General features: G+C 39.6%; 3 protein-coding genes and 1 long non-coding RNA gene across 5 annotated transcripts; 1 reads left to right on the top strand and 3 right to left on the bottom strand.

Annotated features, from left to right (window-relative positions):
• The first annotated feature begins 2,378 nt into the window (after positions 1–2,378).
• LOC119987834 (receptor kinase-like protein Xa21) lies at positions 2,379–4,091 on the top strand. Its single transcript, XM_038832741.1, has 4 exons — positions 2,379–2,382; positions 2,524–2,927; positions 3,025–3,544; positions 3,649–4,091. Exons 1-4 carry the CDS (start codon positions 2,379–2,381, stop codon positions 3,876–3,878), a joined length of 1,158 nt encoding a protein of 385 aa, XP_038688669.1. The 3' UTR covers positions 3,879–4,091.
• A 412-nt stretch (positions 4,092–4,503) lies between these two features.
• LOC119988150 (nucleobase-ascorbate transporter 2-like) lies at positions 4,504–7,736 on the bottom strand. Its single transcript, XM_038833090.1, has 13 exons — positions 7,382–7,736; positions 7,160–7,257; positions 6,840–7,016; positions 6,577–6,677; positions 6,406–6,481; positions 6,240–6,299; positions 5,963–6,147; positions 5,619–5,715; positions 5,382–5,527; positions 5,217–5,308; positions 5,061–5,138; positions 4,799–4,959; positions 4,504–4,716 (listed from the first exon to the last, which is right to left on the bottom strand). Exons 1-13 carry the CDS (start codon positions 7,467–7,469, stop codon positions 4,504–4,506), a joined length of 1,572 nt encoding a protein of 523 aa, XP_038689018.1. The 5' UTR covers positions 7,470–7,736.
• A 3,065-nt stretch (positions 7,737–10,801) lies between these two features.
• LOC119989717 lies at positions 10,802–12,794 on the bottom strand. Its single transcript, XR_005465889.1, has 2 exons — positions 12,607–12,794; positions 10,802–11,280 (listed from the first exon to the last, which is right to left on the bottom strand). It is a non-coding gene; the product is annotated as an uncharacterized LOC119989717 (long non-coding RNA).
• A 658-nt stretch (positions 12,795–13,452) lies between these two features.
• Positions 13,453–16,285, bottom strand: LOC119989486 (calmodulin-binding receptor kinase CaMRLK-like). Of its 2 annotated transcripts, XM_038835054.1 has the most exons (3): positions 14,752–16,285; positions 13,898–14,549; positions 13,453–13,806 (listed from the first exon to the last, which is right to left on the bottom strand). In XM_038835054.1, the coding sequence occupies exons 1-2, from the start codon at positions 16,139–16,141 to the stop codon at positions 13,921–13,923; spliced, it is 2,019 nt and encodes a 672-aa protein (XP_038690982.1). In that variant the 5' UTR covers positions 16,142–16,285; the 3' UTR covers positions 13,453–13,806; positions 13,898–13,920. The 2 variants fall into 2 exon arrangements, with proteins under 2 accessions (XP_038690982.1, XP_038690981.1); XM_038835053.1 differs by having other exon boundaries at positions 13,453–14,549.
• Positions 16,286–17,993: the final 1,708 nt, after the last annotated feature.

The raw sequence follows: 17,993 nt of genomic DNA, 5'->3' as shown, positions 1-17,993 counted from the left end.
CAAAGTTGGGAATTCTTCTTGGCTATGCTGCAAAGTCTAAAGGCTATGGAGTTTATAGTTTTCAGTCTAATCAGATTTCTGTAAGTAGAGAATTGATAGTGGATGAAGCTGCATATTGGAATTGGGAAGAGAAAAGAGTTGAAAAAGCTACCTTGAATTTCCAGCAACAAGCAGAAGTTGGCAGGTCTAATGAAATGAAAAATTCAGTTGTGGCAGATCATGATGAGTCAGATGATGAGTCTCTTCCAAGGAAAATAAAGTCTCTGGCAGAAGTCTATGAAAAGTGTAATGCAGCATTGGAAGAGCCTTCAAATTTCTCTGAGGCAGTTCAGCATGAAGAATGAAGACTTGCAATGCAGGAGGAGCTTGATGCAATTAATAGAAACAATACTTGGGAGCTTGTTGAAAAACCAGAGAATAGGAAGGTGATTGGGGTCAAATGGATATTCAGAACAAAACTGAATCCAGATGGCTCAGTACACAAGTATAAAGCAAGGCTTGTGGTGAAGGGATATTCTCAGCAAGCTGGAGTTGATTATGTTGATACATTTGCTCCGGTTGCAAGATTTGATACTGTTAGAATGTTGATTGCATTGGCAGCTTATTTTGGCTAGAAAATATACCATTTGGATGTAAAATCTGCATTTCTAAATGGTGTATTAGAAGAAGAGATATTTGTTGATCAACCTGAAGGTTTTCAGATTGCTGAGAAAGAAAATATGGTTTACAGACTCAAGAAAGCCTTGTATGGCCTAAAACAGGTTCCAAGGGCCTGGTATGGGAGAATTGATTCATTTCTTTTCCAGCAAGGGTTCAGAAGAAGTGAGAATGAACCTACTCTCTATTTGAAGTCTGGTAGTGAGTTTTTAATGGTGTCTCTCTATGTAGATGATTTTTTAGTGACTGAAAGCAATCAAAAATCTATTGAGGAGTTTAAGAGACAAATGGAGTATGAATTTGAGATGTCTGATCTTGGCTTGATGAATTACTTTCTTGGAATGGAAGTGCATCAGAGTGAGAAAGGCATTTTCCTTTCTCAGAGGAAATATGCCCTTGATCTGTTGAAAAAGTTCAAAATGGAGAAGTGTAAGTCAGTTGTGACTCCTCTGGTGTTGAATGAGAAATTATCTGTTGATGATGGAGAAGCCAGGGCAGATGCAAGTTCTTATAGGAGTTTGGTGGGTAGTTTGCTGTATTTAACAGCAACTAGACCTGATCTCATGTTTTTTACAAGTTTGCTTTCCAGATTTATGAGCAATCCAAGTCAAAAACACTATGGAGTTGCTAAAAGAGTGTTGAGATATTTGAGAGGCACATTTGATTATGGCATCTGGTATCTAAGAGGTGTAGGAGGAGTTCTAGAAGGTTATGTTGATAGTGATTGGGCTGGTAGCCTACATGACTTCAAGAGCACTACTGGGTTTGTGTTTTCTTTTGGTTCAGGTGTCGTGACATGGAACTCCAAGAAGCAAGATGTGGTAGCACAGTCCACAACAGAAGCAGAATATGTGGCTGCTGCAGCTGCTTCAAATCATTGTATATGGCTCAGGAAAATTCTTACTGATTTGGGGTTCTTATTGGAAGGAGCTACTGTCATTGCTTGTGATAACCAGTCTGCTATAGCCATAGCAGACAATCCTATCCATCATGGCAAGACAAAGCATATGAATGTAAAGTTTCATTTTGTCAGAGAAGCACAGAAAAATGGAGAGGTGAAGCTGGAATTTTGTAGGTCTGATGAAAATCTGGCAGACATATTTACTAAAGCCTTACCAAGGAGCAAATTTGAAGTGTTCAGATCAAAACTGGGAGTTTCTACACTTGAGCTCAAGGAGGAGAATGTTGAGATGAGTCAAGTATAGAAACAGTTTTACTGTACTGTGTTGACTAGTTTCGTTTGATTAGTTTAGTAAAATACTTTTTCTGGTTGTGTCATGTGATGTAATCCTTGAAAGGCTGTGATATAGCCACGTGTATGGCTTGATTATTGTATCTAGAAGTGTCTAGGTGTCTCAGTTCTCATTTTACAAAAACTCTCTACTTGTACTGTCGAAATAGAGACCTCTCTAGTGCAGAAAAAGAAGATCTTTTGTGGAGCTTCTTTTGTCTTTCAACTAAGAGTCTGCAAGTTGAGTTCATTACAGTTTTTTTCTACTTGGTTGCTGGTTGTGAAGTGATTACAGTAGTGGAAGCTTTTACAGCAGGTTAGCTTGCAGTGTTTCTGTTCATCTCTGGCAGTGTTTCTGGTTAGCAAACTCAATTGTAGACCTTGTCATTTGTTGATCTCAGTCTCATTACTTGTCTTCACATTACAACAGGATCAATTTCTGAGTGCTTTGATAATCTGAAATCTCTAAGAGAACTTGGCCTAGGCTCTAATGGGTTAACAGGAACAGTACCCTCAGCATTGTGGAGGTTAGAAAATATATTGAGCATAGAATTATCGTCGAATTCCCTCGGTGGATCACTATCATCAGATATTGGAAATTTGGAGGTTGTGACACACGAAAAGCCGTTTATCAGGAGACATACCAAACAGCTTTGCTGATCTCAATGTTGTTCAATATCTTTCCCTGTCTGATAATAGATTGCAGGGACATATTCCTGAATCATTTGGTGACTTATTAAGCTTGGAATTTTTGGATCTTTCCAATAACAGTCTCAGTGGAGGAATCCCAAAGTCGTTGGAGAAACTCCGGTATCTCAAGTTTTTCAATGTCTCTTTCAATGGACTCCAGGGAGAGATTCCTAATGCAGGACCATTTGCAAACTTGTCGGTTCAGTCATTTATGGGTAATGAAGCATTATGTGGTGCAACCCGGCTGCAAGTCCCACCATGCAAAGCTGGTGATACTAAACGATCAAGGAAAGCTATAGTGACAATACTAGTGTACGTTTTGCCAATTACAGGATCAACATTGCTTGTTGTGACCGTCGTGCTTTTGCTCATAAGACGCCGTGAGAACAAAATCAGTATTACCTCTTGCAGCATGGAGAAGAACTTCCTACCATGAAATTTGCCAGGCAACAGACGGTTTCGACAAAAGCAATCTGATTGGTATTGGGAGTTATGGTTCAGTATACAGAGGAATACTGGCAGATGGTATAAAGGTAGCAGTAAAGGTCTTCAATAAGAACCTTGAAGGAGCATTTCACAGCTTTGAATCTGAATATGAAGTTATGAGCAATATTCGGCATCGGATCCTAGTAAAAATCATAAGCTGCTGCTCAAATGATGATTTTAAGGCCCTCCTGTTAGACTACATGCCCAACGGAAGCCTGGAGATGTGGTTGCATTGTGATGACCATTATTTAGATTTGCTGCAGAGATTGGAAGTTGTGTTAGACATTGCATCAGCTTTGGAATATCTCCATCAAGGTTATTCAGCCCCAATTGTTCACTGTGATATAAAACCAAGCAATGTGCTACTGGATGAAAATATGGTTGCACATTTAAGTGACTTTGGCATTTCCAAGCTCCTAGGGGAAGAGCAATCTGTGACGCTGACCAAAACCCTCGCTACCATTGGGTATATGGCACCAGGTTGTTCCTAATTCATCATTTTAATTTGTTAATAGTAAACTTGGCCTTCTTTTCTTTTTTTGAAGTTTCTTCTCATTGATAGCCGTTACTTCTGTGATGAATAGAGGTCGGTAGAGAAGGAAAAGTATCCACAAAAGGCGATGTTTACAGCTATGGGATACTGCTGATGGAAACATTTACTAGGAAGAGGCCAACAGATGAAAGTCTTGCTAGGGACGTGAGCTTGAAACGATTGGTAAGAGACTCATTATTATTTGCTTCAGCAATAGAAGTTGTGGACTCAAATTTACTGGGCGAACTGATGAACGTTATACTGCAAACGAGCGATGTTTGACATCAATCTTGAGTTTGGCAATTAATTGCACCAGTGATTCACGTAAGGAGAGGATGAATATGAAAGAGGTAGTCAGTATACTGGTCAAAATAAAATCTACCTTCTCTGCTAATATTGGAAGGGATTGAAGTAGTAGTCAATCTAGTTCGGAAATTTTTTGTGTTTTTTGCTTGAAAAATATTAAGAGTCCGTTTACAGCATATTGATGCTGGGACCTGAGATCCGTGACCCGGAGATTGTTCTCCATTCAAGCCCTGGTATGTACATGATTGACCATGTTATTTGTGAAGTTTATTTCTTCAGAGTCAACTTTTCTATTGCTTTGATTCTTTGTGTAGTTATTTGAATATTCTTTAGCGGTTGTAAATATCATTACTGATAACCAATAAATTTTCTATTAGGCAGGAACAAATAAATCTTTTACCTTAGCCAAAAACTAGAGCCATATACATTAAATCTATGAAAAAGAGGGAGGGAGAAAGCAGAGGTGTCATTTCTCTCCAACCAAAATATGTGGCTCTCTCTCAGTCTTAGTCGTCTTCACTTGTTGATATGCGACCATTAAATCCTCTGGAAATGATGTTTTTCCTCTAACATCTTCCTTCGGTGGTGGTGAAGCTACTTTTTAAGATGGAGGGAAGAAACGGTTCAGGTTGAAAGGGAGGGTGTAGAACTCCTCATTCCTGCTGTCTCCTTTAAACATTCGGAATTTAGCCCACCATGGCATTCCTCTATCTCTAGCACTGTCTTTGTAGTCGAGTGTATTGTCCAGGAAAACGGCGACAAGCAGTGCGACGGTCGAGGAGGAGAAGAAGATTGTATTAAGGAAATCGTTGAACTGTCCATCAAAAGAACAGACATGAAAGACTGTATTAGCATATTTCAGGCAAATTTGTATGTCGTAAGGCGAAGAAACTCACCCATCCAGCTCTGGTATGAGCAGGACTATGCGTGGTGCTGGCAGTGTATTCCCTGAAGTACTCAGGAACTGACAAGCCTAGAAAGAGGGCAACGCCGGTGATGAAGAGGTTCCTCATTGAGTTCATGTTTGTGAATTGCAAAAATGACAGCCCAACCGAAGCTGAGAACAACAACAATGGTTAACAGTCAGTCAGATGGAAAGGTTGAATATGATCCACATAGAGGAGAAGGGCAGAGTGTGTAATCAAGATTAGTGCTCACCAACAAGACCAAACAGAACACAGTACGCAGCAGCAAATATGGTGAAAGGAATTGATGCAAACAAAGCTCCAAATTTTCCTGCCAAAACCAGATGAAACTAAGTTAAGAGGTCCAAGATAGACTCAACCCAACCAGATGAAAATCAATGATTGGTACCTAATATGGCGAAGAATATCATAAAGCCAGCTGATATTTGAATAACCCTGCGGCTTCCCACACGAGTGCTTCCAAGGAGCCCCACATTCTCTCTGTTTCATGCATCAAGGTATTTAGTCTAGAGCTCAAAAAAAATACTTAACAGCTAAAGACAGCATTACATACACTGAGACTGTCGAGCCAGTCAATGTTCCGAACAGTCCATCCAGTAGAATACCGATTCCTTGCCATCCAATACCACGGCTAAGGACATGAGCCGGGGGTGGTGTAGCACTTGCAAGGCGTGATGCAGCCTTGTATGCCCCAGTTGACTGCAGAGATAATAAATATACATTAATTGTGTCAACACTCAACAATACTAGGTCCTTGGATCCTACCCAGATCGCATTAGTTTTACTTTACCTCAATCAATGAGACTAGAACAGCCGCCATCATCCCAAAAGCATGGCCTGCATTAAAGGTAGGAGCACCCCATTGAAGAGGGTAGGGAATCTTAATCCTGACAACAACAAATTCAAGCATCAGGAACACCAGAAGAAATCTGAACAGTTTCAACCAAATCTTGGGTCATTGAGCTAATAATCAACAAAGATCAGAATGATGTGCTACATTAAAGAAAAGGAGTATCAGAAAACTTCTATGGTGTGTTGACCAAATGTGCCCCTGAATTCTATAGAGAACAGCTTATTTCAAAGAAATTAAGTAGACTTAAACATTTGACTTCGCAAGCTAGTTTTGATGCCAACCATGGAGCAGAGGAAATGAGATTGGCACGGTCAGTTCGGCAATTGAACTGGGTTGTGACTGGACTGTGTTTGTATGCCCCACCGGCTGTTAAGAGATGTGCATATGCCCATATCACTGTAACTGATATAAGAAGTCCAAAACGCTCCAGTATTGGCAATTGTCTTATCTGAAAGTTTTTCAAATACTGCACGTAAAACAAAATAAACATAACAACAGATTAGCCTCTCTGATTATAATCTAATGTGATTTTATGCAGACATGAAATAGCAGTAGTACCTGGGAGAATGCTATAAACAGGAGAAGCATTGGAATGCCAATTTCCACGCACCGTCCAACCTGGGCATAGATTTGGTGAAGAAAGGTTAATTTTTATTACTGGAACCAGCAGCAAAAACACAGTTTTGTCTTTTTAAATGTAAAGGCATATGTGTAGCTACTATACCACAGGGAATCCTCTGTCAAATAAGCCAAAACCCACAAGAGATATAACTGGAACCATTCCAAGTGGACTGAAGAACCTGAAATGACAAAACTGTCATCATTATCAATCTGTAGATTACAAAATCAGGAAGTGTGATTCTTTGACTATTGACACTAAAAACAAAAGTTGTACCTGGAACAGATGGCCCACAATTGACTGTATCCCAGTATAATTTGTATGCTTGATGCCACTATCAAAGCACCTTGGACTGCTCTCATGGTGTTTAGAAATCTCTATAAGCACATACACAACACATTAGTCTACCAGTAAAGCAGGGTTAGGCAAGTGGGTCGCACATACTTTGACTTTTACAAACTCTCATCTCATTATTCAACTTACAGAGATAAAGTGAATGCATAATTGAGAGATGAGACAAAGATTCATTCACTACTAACCAGATGGTCGTCCTCGATTCTCGTTAAAGCAGGATCGTGAATTATGGAAATGATGGGGACCATGAATGCATAAGACCCTCCAATTACGGTCGGTAATCGCGTCCCAAACAGTGTCTGTAGAAGAGTATTGATCCCTTCAACGAAGAGTAGAGTCTGTACCACCCTCACTTTATCACCCTAAAGCAATGGAGAAAGAAGAAAAGAAAAAGAAGCATCAATTGTACAAATCCATGTACAAACACTCCAAAAACTACAAATTTGAAGTCATAAGTTTCTGAAATTTTTTTGTATAACATGATAAATTGTGAGAACTGACTCACATCAGTGCCTCCCATCAAAGGAACAAGAAATGATGGGATCATGACAGCAGTGCCCAAGGCCAAAATGTAATGCTGAAATCCCAAAGCTATAGCCTCCCCTGCATTCACATATAAAACAGAGGAACACACAAAACTCATTACGAACCCAGAAATCAAAGCTGGGCCTAAAAGATTTAGGCAAACAGTGAAGGAAAAGCGTATTGTGACTAGGAACGAACATACCCCAAGATGGGTTAGAGTCAATACAGTACTCCAAGCCTTGGAGCTGGTCCATTGGTGGGTGACTTATCTCTTCTGGTTTAGCTGCCATGATCTATTCCCCACCTGCAAAAATCCTTCGTTTTGTTCTGATCCCAAATGGGTATCTACCACATAAATCAAAGGCTATGCAGAACAAAGAAAAGACAGAGATTCAACACTCCAGGCCTTGCTTCTTGTGATGGAATGGGAATGATTCCTACTAGACAAAGGAAACAAAAGAAGGGAGGGAGTCCTAGTGGTCGGAGAGGAAGAAGAAACAAGAAGTCAAGACTTGCCGCCCACTAAAGCTTTCCACTAATTTGTAGCGAGGGTTTTTATTTCACTCTCACTCCCTGTCTGTCTGTGCTTTTGATTTGCAAAAGTTGCCGTTAACTTTTTGTTGTAATCCCCAATTTACCCCTCTATGAACTTCCAAACTGATTTTGACCGTTACCCCTCCACTCTGTCATAATAAATTTTACAACTCATTTGTTGTCAGTTTCCTAGATTTTCTTGCCAAACATTAGATTAAGAGTAAATGGGTATCTGTTTGATTGTATGACAAAGAGCATGCATTGAATTTCTTACCTTAAATAAAAGAAAAGAAAAGAAAAGAAAAGACAGAAAGACATTGTTATTTCCTTTCAATTCCAGTCAAAAAGAGAGTTATGTAATGATAATGGGTGACTAGAGATGCTGAGCTTGCATTACAACCTCTATCTCATTGCTTTCTTTTCTTTTTCTTTTTCTTTTGATATGATCATGAACAAAGTTGATGGCCCATTAACCAAATTACAATTGTAACCACATAAGTTAATCTCCCTCGCTGTAGAAAAATACATTTTTACTTTTTGATAGAGACTTTTTTTCATGCGGAATAACTGGAACTTGCCGTGTAATACTCCCTCGAAATTCGAGAATGGCCATAACATATGCATGCTTGTTGCAATGGCAAAAGGATACTTTCAACCTTTCATTATTGGTCAGTTTGATTTTCATCCATTAACTTTTTTTTCTCTTCGTTTGTCCATCAAATAAATCAGGCGACGGAAAAATCTAACGTCACACCCTATTGTTCGTCATATCAGATTTTTCCAACGTGTCATATAACTGTCACGTAAGCATTTTTTACTCCAATCTCACTCGAAAGACGAAAATGATACTTTTCAATAGTTGAGGAACGAAAATGAAAGAAAGAAAAAGCTTAGGGAAGAAAATGAAACTCGCCCCATAATTGAGTGATGAAAATATATTTTTGCCTTGTTGCAATATAACATATAAATCTACTAGCTATTAACTAGTGAGCTGTTGAATTTTGGCATTAAAATGAAGTGCATAGGAGGGGGACTATGATAAGAATATAAGATCCCAATTAAGGGAGGAGCCACAATATATAAGGAGAATCCATAGCTAACACATTAAGATCGATTTTCTATGCCTAAGTAAGGACGTTGGGTCTGGAGAAACAAATCCGTGAGGGCTTCAACCCAGAACGAACAATATTTTAATGTGTTTGGACTTGTGGACAATGCGAGTCTATCCAGAGTACAATCTAATTTATCCGAAAATCAAAAGGCATTCACTTTTCGGCTGCTAATTCTGTTTTATTTTTTCATCTCCTAACTTAATGTGATTTTTTTGAAGGAGTCATGATCAAACAATCTAGCAAAATTATACAAATATATATATGTACAAACACAAGCTTTTTATAATGAGTATTACGTTTCATCTGACGATCTTTCTTTTCTTGTGGTTGTGGATTTGTACGAAAATGCAATTAGATAGCGGGTGGGTCTGACTAGGACTCGACGTGGAAAGAAACAGAAATTGCAGATCTCCCAACGTCTATTTTGATGCCATGACAAGAAACTTAGAAATCTGAGCTTCTCTGCATATAATATAACCTCTCTTTCACCCTGAAATAGCAATAATATTTCACAGTATTTACCTCTATATCCACATACCCAACATTTACTGATTCACCTCACCAACTTTCAAAAATACTTTATATTTTTTTAAAAAAAAAACTAATCAAGATTCAAATAGAGCATTCGAGTCAGAAAAATAAAATCTCCTAGAACAATACAAAATAGTTGGTACAAGGAATCAAGTCTGATACCTTGGATTCAACTGTCAAAAAAGAACCAGTGGTGCTTTTTTGTAATACCCCGTACCTTTAGAGTGTTTGTAGGATCGATACGTGTTAAGTATGTATCCATTTGAGTCAGGTAGATAAGTTCAAATAATCAAATTTGTGATTTAAAAATGTTAGAAATTAATACCGAGTGATTCATGGATTGATCATAGACGTCCGGGTAGTTTTAAGTGAACTTTGTTGAAAGTAGGTGTAACTGTCTGGACCGAACTATTCATCCGTCTGGATAAATAAGGGGAAAAATGAGACAGCTGTATAGGTGAAAATTTGTCCAAACAACTCTAAAAAAACTACGCTCACGAAATGAGAATAAAATACCCATTTTTGCAACTTCCTTCAAATGCCCCAACCTAAACAGCCCCAAACCCCATTTTTCTCTCAAAATTCCTCATTTCCATCACCCAAGATCATCCATCTTCTAACTTAGTTGTTTACAAATTGGATTAGGGATTCTCTCTCTCTCTAGACTACATATTCTTGATCAACTCATCTCTTTATTCTAATTTTTAAGATTTGAACTCAAACTCTAATCCATGAATGCTCACATGATTGGAGGCCTAAAAGAAGCTTGAATCCCTTCCTTTTTTACTTGTTTCTATACCCTTGGTAAGTCTCTTAAACCTAAGACTTGTATTTGCGGATTTAGGCGATTTGAGAGTTTAGGGTTCATGGGTATTTCAGGATTTTTAGTTTGAATCAATTATTTTGGATTGCGAATGACAAATTGTGTTGTTTATGGGTAATTGGCTCAATGGAAAATATTGAGAAAGCATTTGGTGCGCACGAGAGTCGATTGATACCGACCAACCGACTTGGTGAGCAACCGACTTTATCGGTTGCCAATCATTATCCGACTCAGTCCCAACCCTAGAAAAAATAACAAGAAAAGCTCTCGAGAAGCCTTCATGTGAAATTAAAAAACCACAAGTCTTATATTAACAAAGCATGAGAAGCAAACAACAACAAATGCATATAATAGTCGAGAGAGAGAGTAAAATCTAGTGTATGTAGTGGGTAGTGGGAAAACATAATTTTCTACATGTTGCATAATAGAAAAGATTTCATATATATACATAGCATAAAGGTTAGGTCCAAGAAAAGCATACGTGGCTGCTATAAGAAAGTAAGCCTCCTACATAGAATATGTGCTACATAACTTGATAAAAGTTGATGAATTGGGCAGTAATATGTGACAATTAGGAAATTATCAAGTTGAGGATGTGGCCAGTAGTATATGACAATCAGGAAACCTTGAATCTTCATGCAGTTCCTATTTCCTCAAACAATTGACATACATACTGCTATAACTTACAGAGTATGCATGTACAAATCTGCATAGATGATATTTTGTACGTTTTATAGAATAAAAGAAAGTGATACTTTTCCAAATGACAGGTAGCAGCCCAGATGGACAGATAATGCTTTTCCAAAGTGCATGTTGCATGCATAAAAAAGAACAAAGCAAGAAGCAAATCTCTGTGTGCTCAAGAGTGAGAAGTTGAACAAGCTGGGTAAATGACCTATTTCATCATATATAGTAGTCGCTGTTTTCATATCCATGAGGCTCAAACACATCTTTACTAAAGCAGGACCCTATCCGATCAATATCCTGATACCTCACCGCATCCAGCAAGAAATCCGGGTTTCGATAGTCCGTCCTATTGCGCACTTGTGCATTGAAACTTCTCCCAATTTTCTTCAGAGCTAGAAATTTATCGATTCTCCTCTGCATCACCATAATGAAGTCTAGCTAAATATCAAAAGAATATATATATATATAATACAAACAAAAATCTTTTAAACATTAGATCGGATATTCCCAAGTTAATTATTAAATTACGCACAAATTGTTACACGAGCAGCTTCCAATAAGGAAACTTGTTGTGTGGTGAAAGTTTAGTCAAATATAATAGTGCACCTTAGAATTTTGCCAAACCCATGCAACCATGCTGGGAATTAGGTTTTTGCCAAATGCAGCAAGCATGCCAGAAAATTTCATAGCACAGAAGAAAAACAATGCAGTAATGCACCATTCTCCAACTCCGAATTAAAATGGACATAGGAACTTTATTTTAGGCTCTGGCCAGCCCAAAACTGGTTACTGAACAACGTGCCGGAAGCTAAAGGCGTAGGCCTGTTTATGTAGATCCCACGAAGCTCAAAACTTTCACAAAAACGAAACAAGCAAATCCTCCTCTCAACTCCCTCCCCTCTGCGACACGGTTTCACCCCTGCGCTCTTCCTTCTTTTAGACTTCTTTTTTTTATCGCATTTTCTTCAGTAAATTTCGTATAAACACTCGTTGCAAAATCAATTCTCTGTCTTTATTTCAAATTCTCTGGGTTAGTGGGTTGGATATCAAATTCTGATTTGGGAGAGTTTGGCCTATGTGGGTGTTATATTTTATGTACCTATTTTCTATTTAACGGTGGCCCATGGCTCCCAGACTTCCTGCTGGACTGAAGTCGCACAGAGGCCTAGTTAAAGCTAGTTAATTCTGGGCCAATATGTAAGCCCATGAAGCCCTGTAGCCGAGAAGATAGCTGCGAGTTGCGATTTTCTGATGAGATCCATAGTATGACCGATTTTCTGAGCCAAAGCGAGGATGGGCTTAGAGAAGCAAATCCGTGAGAGTTTTGACCCAGATTAGGAAGGTAAGAACAAAATGTTTCTCGAATAAAATCACAGATTGCACCTAGCATATGATATGGACATTCATTCATCCATGAAGGAAATTGAAATCGCCTTCCAAAACCATGTAGAAACATGAAACAAACCCTAAATCCCTAAACCAATCGAACATAATCAGAACCCAAATCGACGAAATCATGCAGCAATCCCTAAATCCCCAGACAATTGAACATAAGCAGAACCCAAACCCACGAAATCATGAAACAATCCCTAAATCCGTTGTAATCGAACATAAGTAGAACCCAAACCTACGAAATCATGAAACAAACCCTAAATCTCCATTAAAATCATATATGGGTTCGTATAAATGAAGCCCGATCGAAACAGAGAGTTAACACATGATAAATCGAAGTCAAAATACCTTTAGTGGTGATGAGGTCTACTGGTACGAATTCAAGCAATGAAGATCAGTTGCTTTCTTCTCTTGGATGTTGGGCTTTGTCCAATGCACGATTTAGGTTAGGATCTCTTATTCTTCTCAATGGCATAAGTGTAAATAACCTACCAATTTTTGACGCCGAAACTTTCAGTTTCCGTGTTTTTTAAGTTGGACGGCGTTTTATGTGGGATTGCTTTTTTCCCAAAAGCACCTAATAGGTGCTTTAGCATGTAATGCAATTTTTACAGTTGGCTTCCCACCTCAATCGGCTCTCAAACAGTTTTTTATGCTAAAACAGAGTTTCAACGCGACTAAACTCTATTCGAAAGCTGTATAAAGCACACCCAAACAGACACAATATCATACTGTTATTGAGCTTGTGGAGTGTAGACTACGCCGAATCTATTCAGAATCCACCCCAACTTGTCGAAAGGTATAAAGACTACCATCACTTCCTTTGCCATCTCTGTTTTCTTTCTCAAGCTTTATCACCGTCTCTTTGGCTACTCTCAAGGACATGGAATCCAAGTAGCATCGGCCTTCGCTTTCCATATCATATGATTCATGAGTCGCTGAAAGCTATAATGATTGACGAAAAGCAGACACTGATCGACTTATCATCTAAGCTTTAGAGTGGTGGGCTTCACTTTTATTTTCCTTTCTTCGATGATTGGCCTAATTACTAATTCAATATTAGTATGGAAGGCGAAACGACATAAAAAAAGTCGATGGAAACTTAAAGAAACAATAAAGCAAATTAACAAAAAAAGCATATGATATTTACAGAATACAAAAGGCAAATCACATATCCACATCAAAAGATAATCGTTTCGAAAATCAAAACGCTTCAATTTGATAATCCAAAGATGAAAATGTGCCAAATAAATCACTTGAACAAGCAGATTTTCTAAATTTTGGACAATCAACCCGTCTACATGGTAAGACCAATAACATATCAAAGCTTCATCTTGAAGAATTTTATGATACCAAGCAAGTACCAACTCTCGCCCGCTCACCCCCAACAAGACAAACGATAAGTGGCATTCTCTGATTTCTTTGTATAACCAAACCGCCACGACAACATCCATCTCTTCAACTGCAACAACAAAACTAGTCCCACCTTCTTTTGTCTATTTTTCATTTCTCTTTTTCTTTGCGGGTCCAAATTTTTATCTACTTTGTCTGCACATCACCCATGAAAGAAAATTTAGGAATCCTAACAAACAAGGCGACAAAACTGAAAAAGAGTAACCAATGGCTGACCAAATCTTACGTGGAGTTAAGAGTCAACTTTGCTCAACACGTGTCAGGATGTATGTCCTTCAGTAGACCCAGAACTTGTTGCGTGGTGGGCCTCTTGTTTATCGACTCCGCAGTACACAAGTACCCAACTCGGAGTGTCTCCTCCATCTCACTCACCGACTCACCACCCATTGTCAACCTCGAGTCAAGCGCGTCGACGCCGTGTCCCTCCTTCACTAATCTCCTAACCCACCTCACACTCTCGTCACTGCCTTCCATACCCGTCAAAAGCTCTATCAAAACCACCCCAAAGCAGTACACGTCATTTTCGACACTACGTTTATCGTCTTCGATATTCGCGGACCTAATATCTCGGAGGCCGAAATCCGAAATTCGGGGCTCGAGAGTATCGGAGAGGAGAATGTTGGAGGGAACGAGATGTCCGTGGATGGACCCGGAGTGGTGAAGGAACGCCAGGCCCCGCGCGATGCCCACGGCGATCCGGTGGCGAGTAATCCAATCAGTTTTCTCAGGGGATGACACGTTTGGCGCAGTGCAATTTTGTTGGTCCCACGTGTCAGTACTCCAGTCCTCCACGTTGGGAGCAGCGGTGGGGAGCTCGTGTAGCCACCGCCCCAGGTCGCCGTTGGCCATGAATTCGTACAAAACCAGCTTCTCCTTACCTGAAAAATTAATTAAATAGCAAAATGTTATTAAAAAAACAATTTTTAACGAATTTCAATACAGTGCGAGTAATCATGACCGGACACAACCGTCGACACAGAACGACAACGAATCGTTTGAATTTTTGCCTGACGGCCTGAGACGGCATTAAATGCGATGCGATTAGGTCAAAACTTTAAGACGTACACACCATACACTGACCTGCAATGCAGTAACCACAGAGCGGCAGTAAGTTGGGGTGTTTGAGCTTTGAAAGATCTTCGAACAATGATACTGCATCATCATGATCAACGTCTCTGGCATTTTCAAGGACTTTGATGGCAACGTGGAGGTCTCCGGGTAAGATTGCGGTGTAAACGGGCCCACACCTGCCTTCAGCGAGGAGAGACTCTCTACCAAAATGTGATGTGGCGGCAATCAGGTCCTTGAATGTGAGGTTAATCAACGGCTTAGAGCAAATGATCACTGGTGCGGATGTTGGTTCTTTGATGTCTGCAACCCATGATGTGCCCGACTCTGTTTCGAAGGAGAACGGCCCTGACTTCTCCATCTTGAATTGGAGCTGAACCGGTTTGGAGATTGCCCATTTGTTTCTCCTGGTCAATTTTTTCTTTCTGTACACGCAAAAGCCACATATGGAAACTGATAGAAGAACAAATGCGGAAGCACAGGACAAGCCAATGACGAAATCTTTGTGACGTGATTTAGGGTTGTGTTTTTTGGTTTGGTTCTTGATGGGTTGGGGTCTAGGGATGGTTTTCTGAGGTGGGGTTTTTGAATGTGGTTTGATGTTATTGGGAGTTTTTGAGGTATTGAAAATGAAATTCCCACCATGAATGAAAGCAGATTTGCCAAATCTATGAGACTTCTCAGGACCAACCAGTCCAGTAAAATTGTTCAGTGAGACATTCAAGGACTTGATATTGTCTAGGGGAGGAAAATCGGAAGGGAAAGTACCGTTCATTGAGTTGTTTGACACATCTAGATATCTCAATGAGTGAAGGACCTTAAGAGACCTTACTTCCCCTGAAATTTTGCAACTTGAAATATTAAGTTGCTCCAGCTTGGTCATATTGGCAAACCCAGAAGGCAAAACACCCAAATCATTGTGTGAAATGTCTAGAATTTTCAGATTCGAAAACCCAGAGAGCCTAACGGAGTTAGTGAATCTGTTGCCGGAGATATTGAGAACCTGAATCGACGAACAATTTCTCGAATTGGGTTCAACAATGCTTCCTCCTAACCGATTGTTTGACAAATTTACTTCAACTAAGCTTTGTAAGCACCAAAACCAACCTGGCACAGACCCTTGCAGCGAGTTGCTGGAGAGATCAATTGCTTGTAACCTTGTAACGTTCCTCAGATACTTCCATGAAATGTTACCTGTCAGATTCCTTGAATGAAGCCTGATTTCTGTTATTGGAGGATGTGAACAGTTTGAATCTGGAGAGTCGAACCAAGAACGATCGAAATTGGAGACAGAGTTGAAAGCCCTCGAAAGTAAATCTTGGTCTGTAGTGTTGCATGTTAACACAGAATCCACAAATGCAAGCAGATAACACAGAATCCACAATCCGCAAAATATCTTCATCTCCTTGCCTTAGCTTCAATACACTGTTTTTTCCCTAGGCTTCTTCGGCTTGCATACTAAAAACAAAAGAGAGAAGTTTAAGCGAGAGAGAGAAAAATATGCAAAGAAAGTGAGCAGGCTATGGAGTCTCATGTACGTATGTTTATACAAAGCATTTGTGTGTTGACTCTTTGACTCACAATAGTATTAAATATCCAACGGCAGTGGATGCGGTGATTAATGAAGAAATCTATTTGAGGATGACAAATGTACTACTAGTCCTTTTTTGGCCCCATTTGAGAGGCGAAGAGGTTGAACGGACAGAAGGGGCTTGTGATGATTTATTAAAAAGGGACCCACTTTTTCATCAATGAAGATATTTATTTATTATTTAGCAGAAGCTTCCACCGTTGACAGTTAACACAAAAGTGATAGTACCCGATTAGTCAATTTATTTGGTTTTTTTTTTGACCAATTGGGTGAAGTTTAAATAGGATAGGGTCATTTGTAATTACTTCTAAAAAAATCCAAATTGGGTTGTTAACGTTCCGAATTTGTCACTCCGTTTTAATTTCGGTCAATTTTATGTCCGGAGTTTTTTTTGATAATCGGGAAGGAGTCTGTCCAACGGTTATGTTGTGATCCCTGTGTCAATTTAAACCAAGGATCTATTGTCACAGTTCGCACCAGGACGACAAACGTTTTAGATCAAGTCGAAGCTCGTGCAGGTTGTTAGAGAAGTAAAAGGATTTATATTTTTCACTATATGTTGATTGTGTACAACATGCCTTATATAGGCGTTGATAAGAAAAGTAAATAAGAAAGAAAAATAATGTCAATAAAGTAAATCAAAGATTTTGTTGATATCTTTGACAAATTCAAAGATTTTGTTCATTTGTCAAAGATATCAAAAATTTTGTTGATATCTTTGACATCCCCCCTCAAACTCAAGTTGGTGCAGTAGAAGTAAGCTTGAGTTTGGAAACTAAGTCTCTGAAACGACCTGACAGGAGTGGCTTGGTGAAGAGATCAGCAGGTTGGTCAAGAGTAGATATTGTCAAAGATAAATGTCAAAGATATGAAAGATTTTGTTGATATCTTTGACAGAATTGAATAGAAAGAAACCAACAAACCGAGAAGCCAAAGAAGGAGCAGTCCGGCGACACGCACCAAAACCCAAACACAAAAGGATGGGGATCCAGCTCTGAGAATCGAGGCTACCAAAAAGCAAGAAAAAATCCACATGGGAACCCAAGAGAGCAGACAGAGGAACACCAAGACTGCACGCAGAAATCTGGAATGAGACCAAAGAGGGCAAATAGTAAAATTAACAGCAGCAAAACACCGAGAAGGGACCCATCTCTGCACGACAAGACTTCTAAATTGCACACAGATAACCAGAAGATGGCCATCAAGAAGCAGTCAGAGGGCTAAAATTTGCAAGATAAACCAACCTAGAGAAGCCTTAAAAACGCAGCAAAAGGACTCCAAGAAAGGACCGAGATCTTAGCACCAAGAGCGATGGTAGAAACAGCAGGGAAAAGCAGCCAGAAACATGGACACCACCATACAGCAGCAGGAGGCCGAAGGAACGAACTGCGAGGAACCATGCTCAAACTGATGAAAAGGCAGAAGAAGCAATCGGGTCTAGCTAGGGGTCTGAGCAAAGGAGTACCCCTGGAAGAGCGCGACTAACGGCGGAAGGAGCACCGCCATGGAGGACACCAAAACTCAAGAAAAGAGAAGAACATCTCAAAGGAGACCGCAACCGACTGGGGACGGACCCAAAACCAAGATCCCACCTAAGGAGTGTTGGACCAAGGCTGTAATAATATGTGCTGTATCAATGGTAGTACGTACACTACTCTGGAGT

The sequence above is a fragment of the Tripterygium wilfordii genome, chromosome 21 (genome assembly GCF_013401445.1).
Source record: "Tripterygium wilfordii isolate XIE 37 chromosome 21, ASM1340144v1, whole genome shotgun sequence".
NCBI classification, from domain to species: Eukaryota; Viridiplantae; Streptophyta; class Magnoliopsida; order Celastrales; family Celastraceae; genus Tripterygium; species Tripterygium wilfordii.
This window is presented reverse-complemented; position numbering and strand designations above follow the sequence as displayed.

What these genes read in the sequence shown, in the direction of transcription:
- LOC119988150 (XM_038833090.1), bottom strand. Translation starts at nt 7,469, where the DNA reads ATGGCAGCTAAACCAGAAGAGATAAGTCACCCACCAATGGACCAGCTC. An exon ending in TTGACAGAGGATTCCCTGTG is followed by an intron (nt 6,300 to 6,405) that starts GTATAGTAGCTA and finishes ATCTATGCCCAG; the next exon opens with GTTGGACGGTGCGTGGAAAT. An exon ending in GATATTCTTCGCCATATTAG is followed by an intron (nt 5,139 to 5,216) that starts GTACCAATCATT and finishes TGGTTTTGGCAG; the next exon opens with GAAAATTTGGAGCTTTGTTT.
- LOC119987834 (XM_038832741.1), top strand. An exon ending in CAGGATCAACATTGCTTGTT is followed by an intron (nt 2,928 to 3,024) that starts GTGACCGTCGTG and finishes GAAATTTGCCAG; the next exon opens with GCAACAGACGGTTTCGACAA. An exon ending in CATTGGGTATATGGCACCAG is followed by an intron (nt 3,545 to 3,648) that starts GTTGTTCCTAAT and finishes TGTGATGAATAG; the next exon opens with AGGTCGGTAGAGAAGGAAAA.
- LOC119989486 (XM_038835053.1), bottom strand. Translation starts at nt 16,141, where the DNA reads ATGAAGATATTTTGCGGATTGTGGATTCTGTGTTATCTGCTTGCATTT. An exon ending in CTGTGGTTACTGCATTGCAG is followed by an intron (nt 14,550 to 14,751) that starts GTCAGTGTATGG and finishes TTAATTTTTCAG; the next exon opens with GTAAGGAGAAGCTGGTTTTG.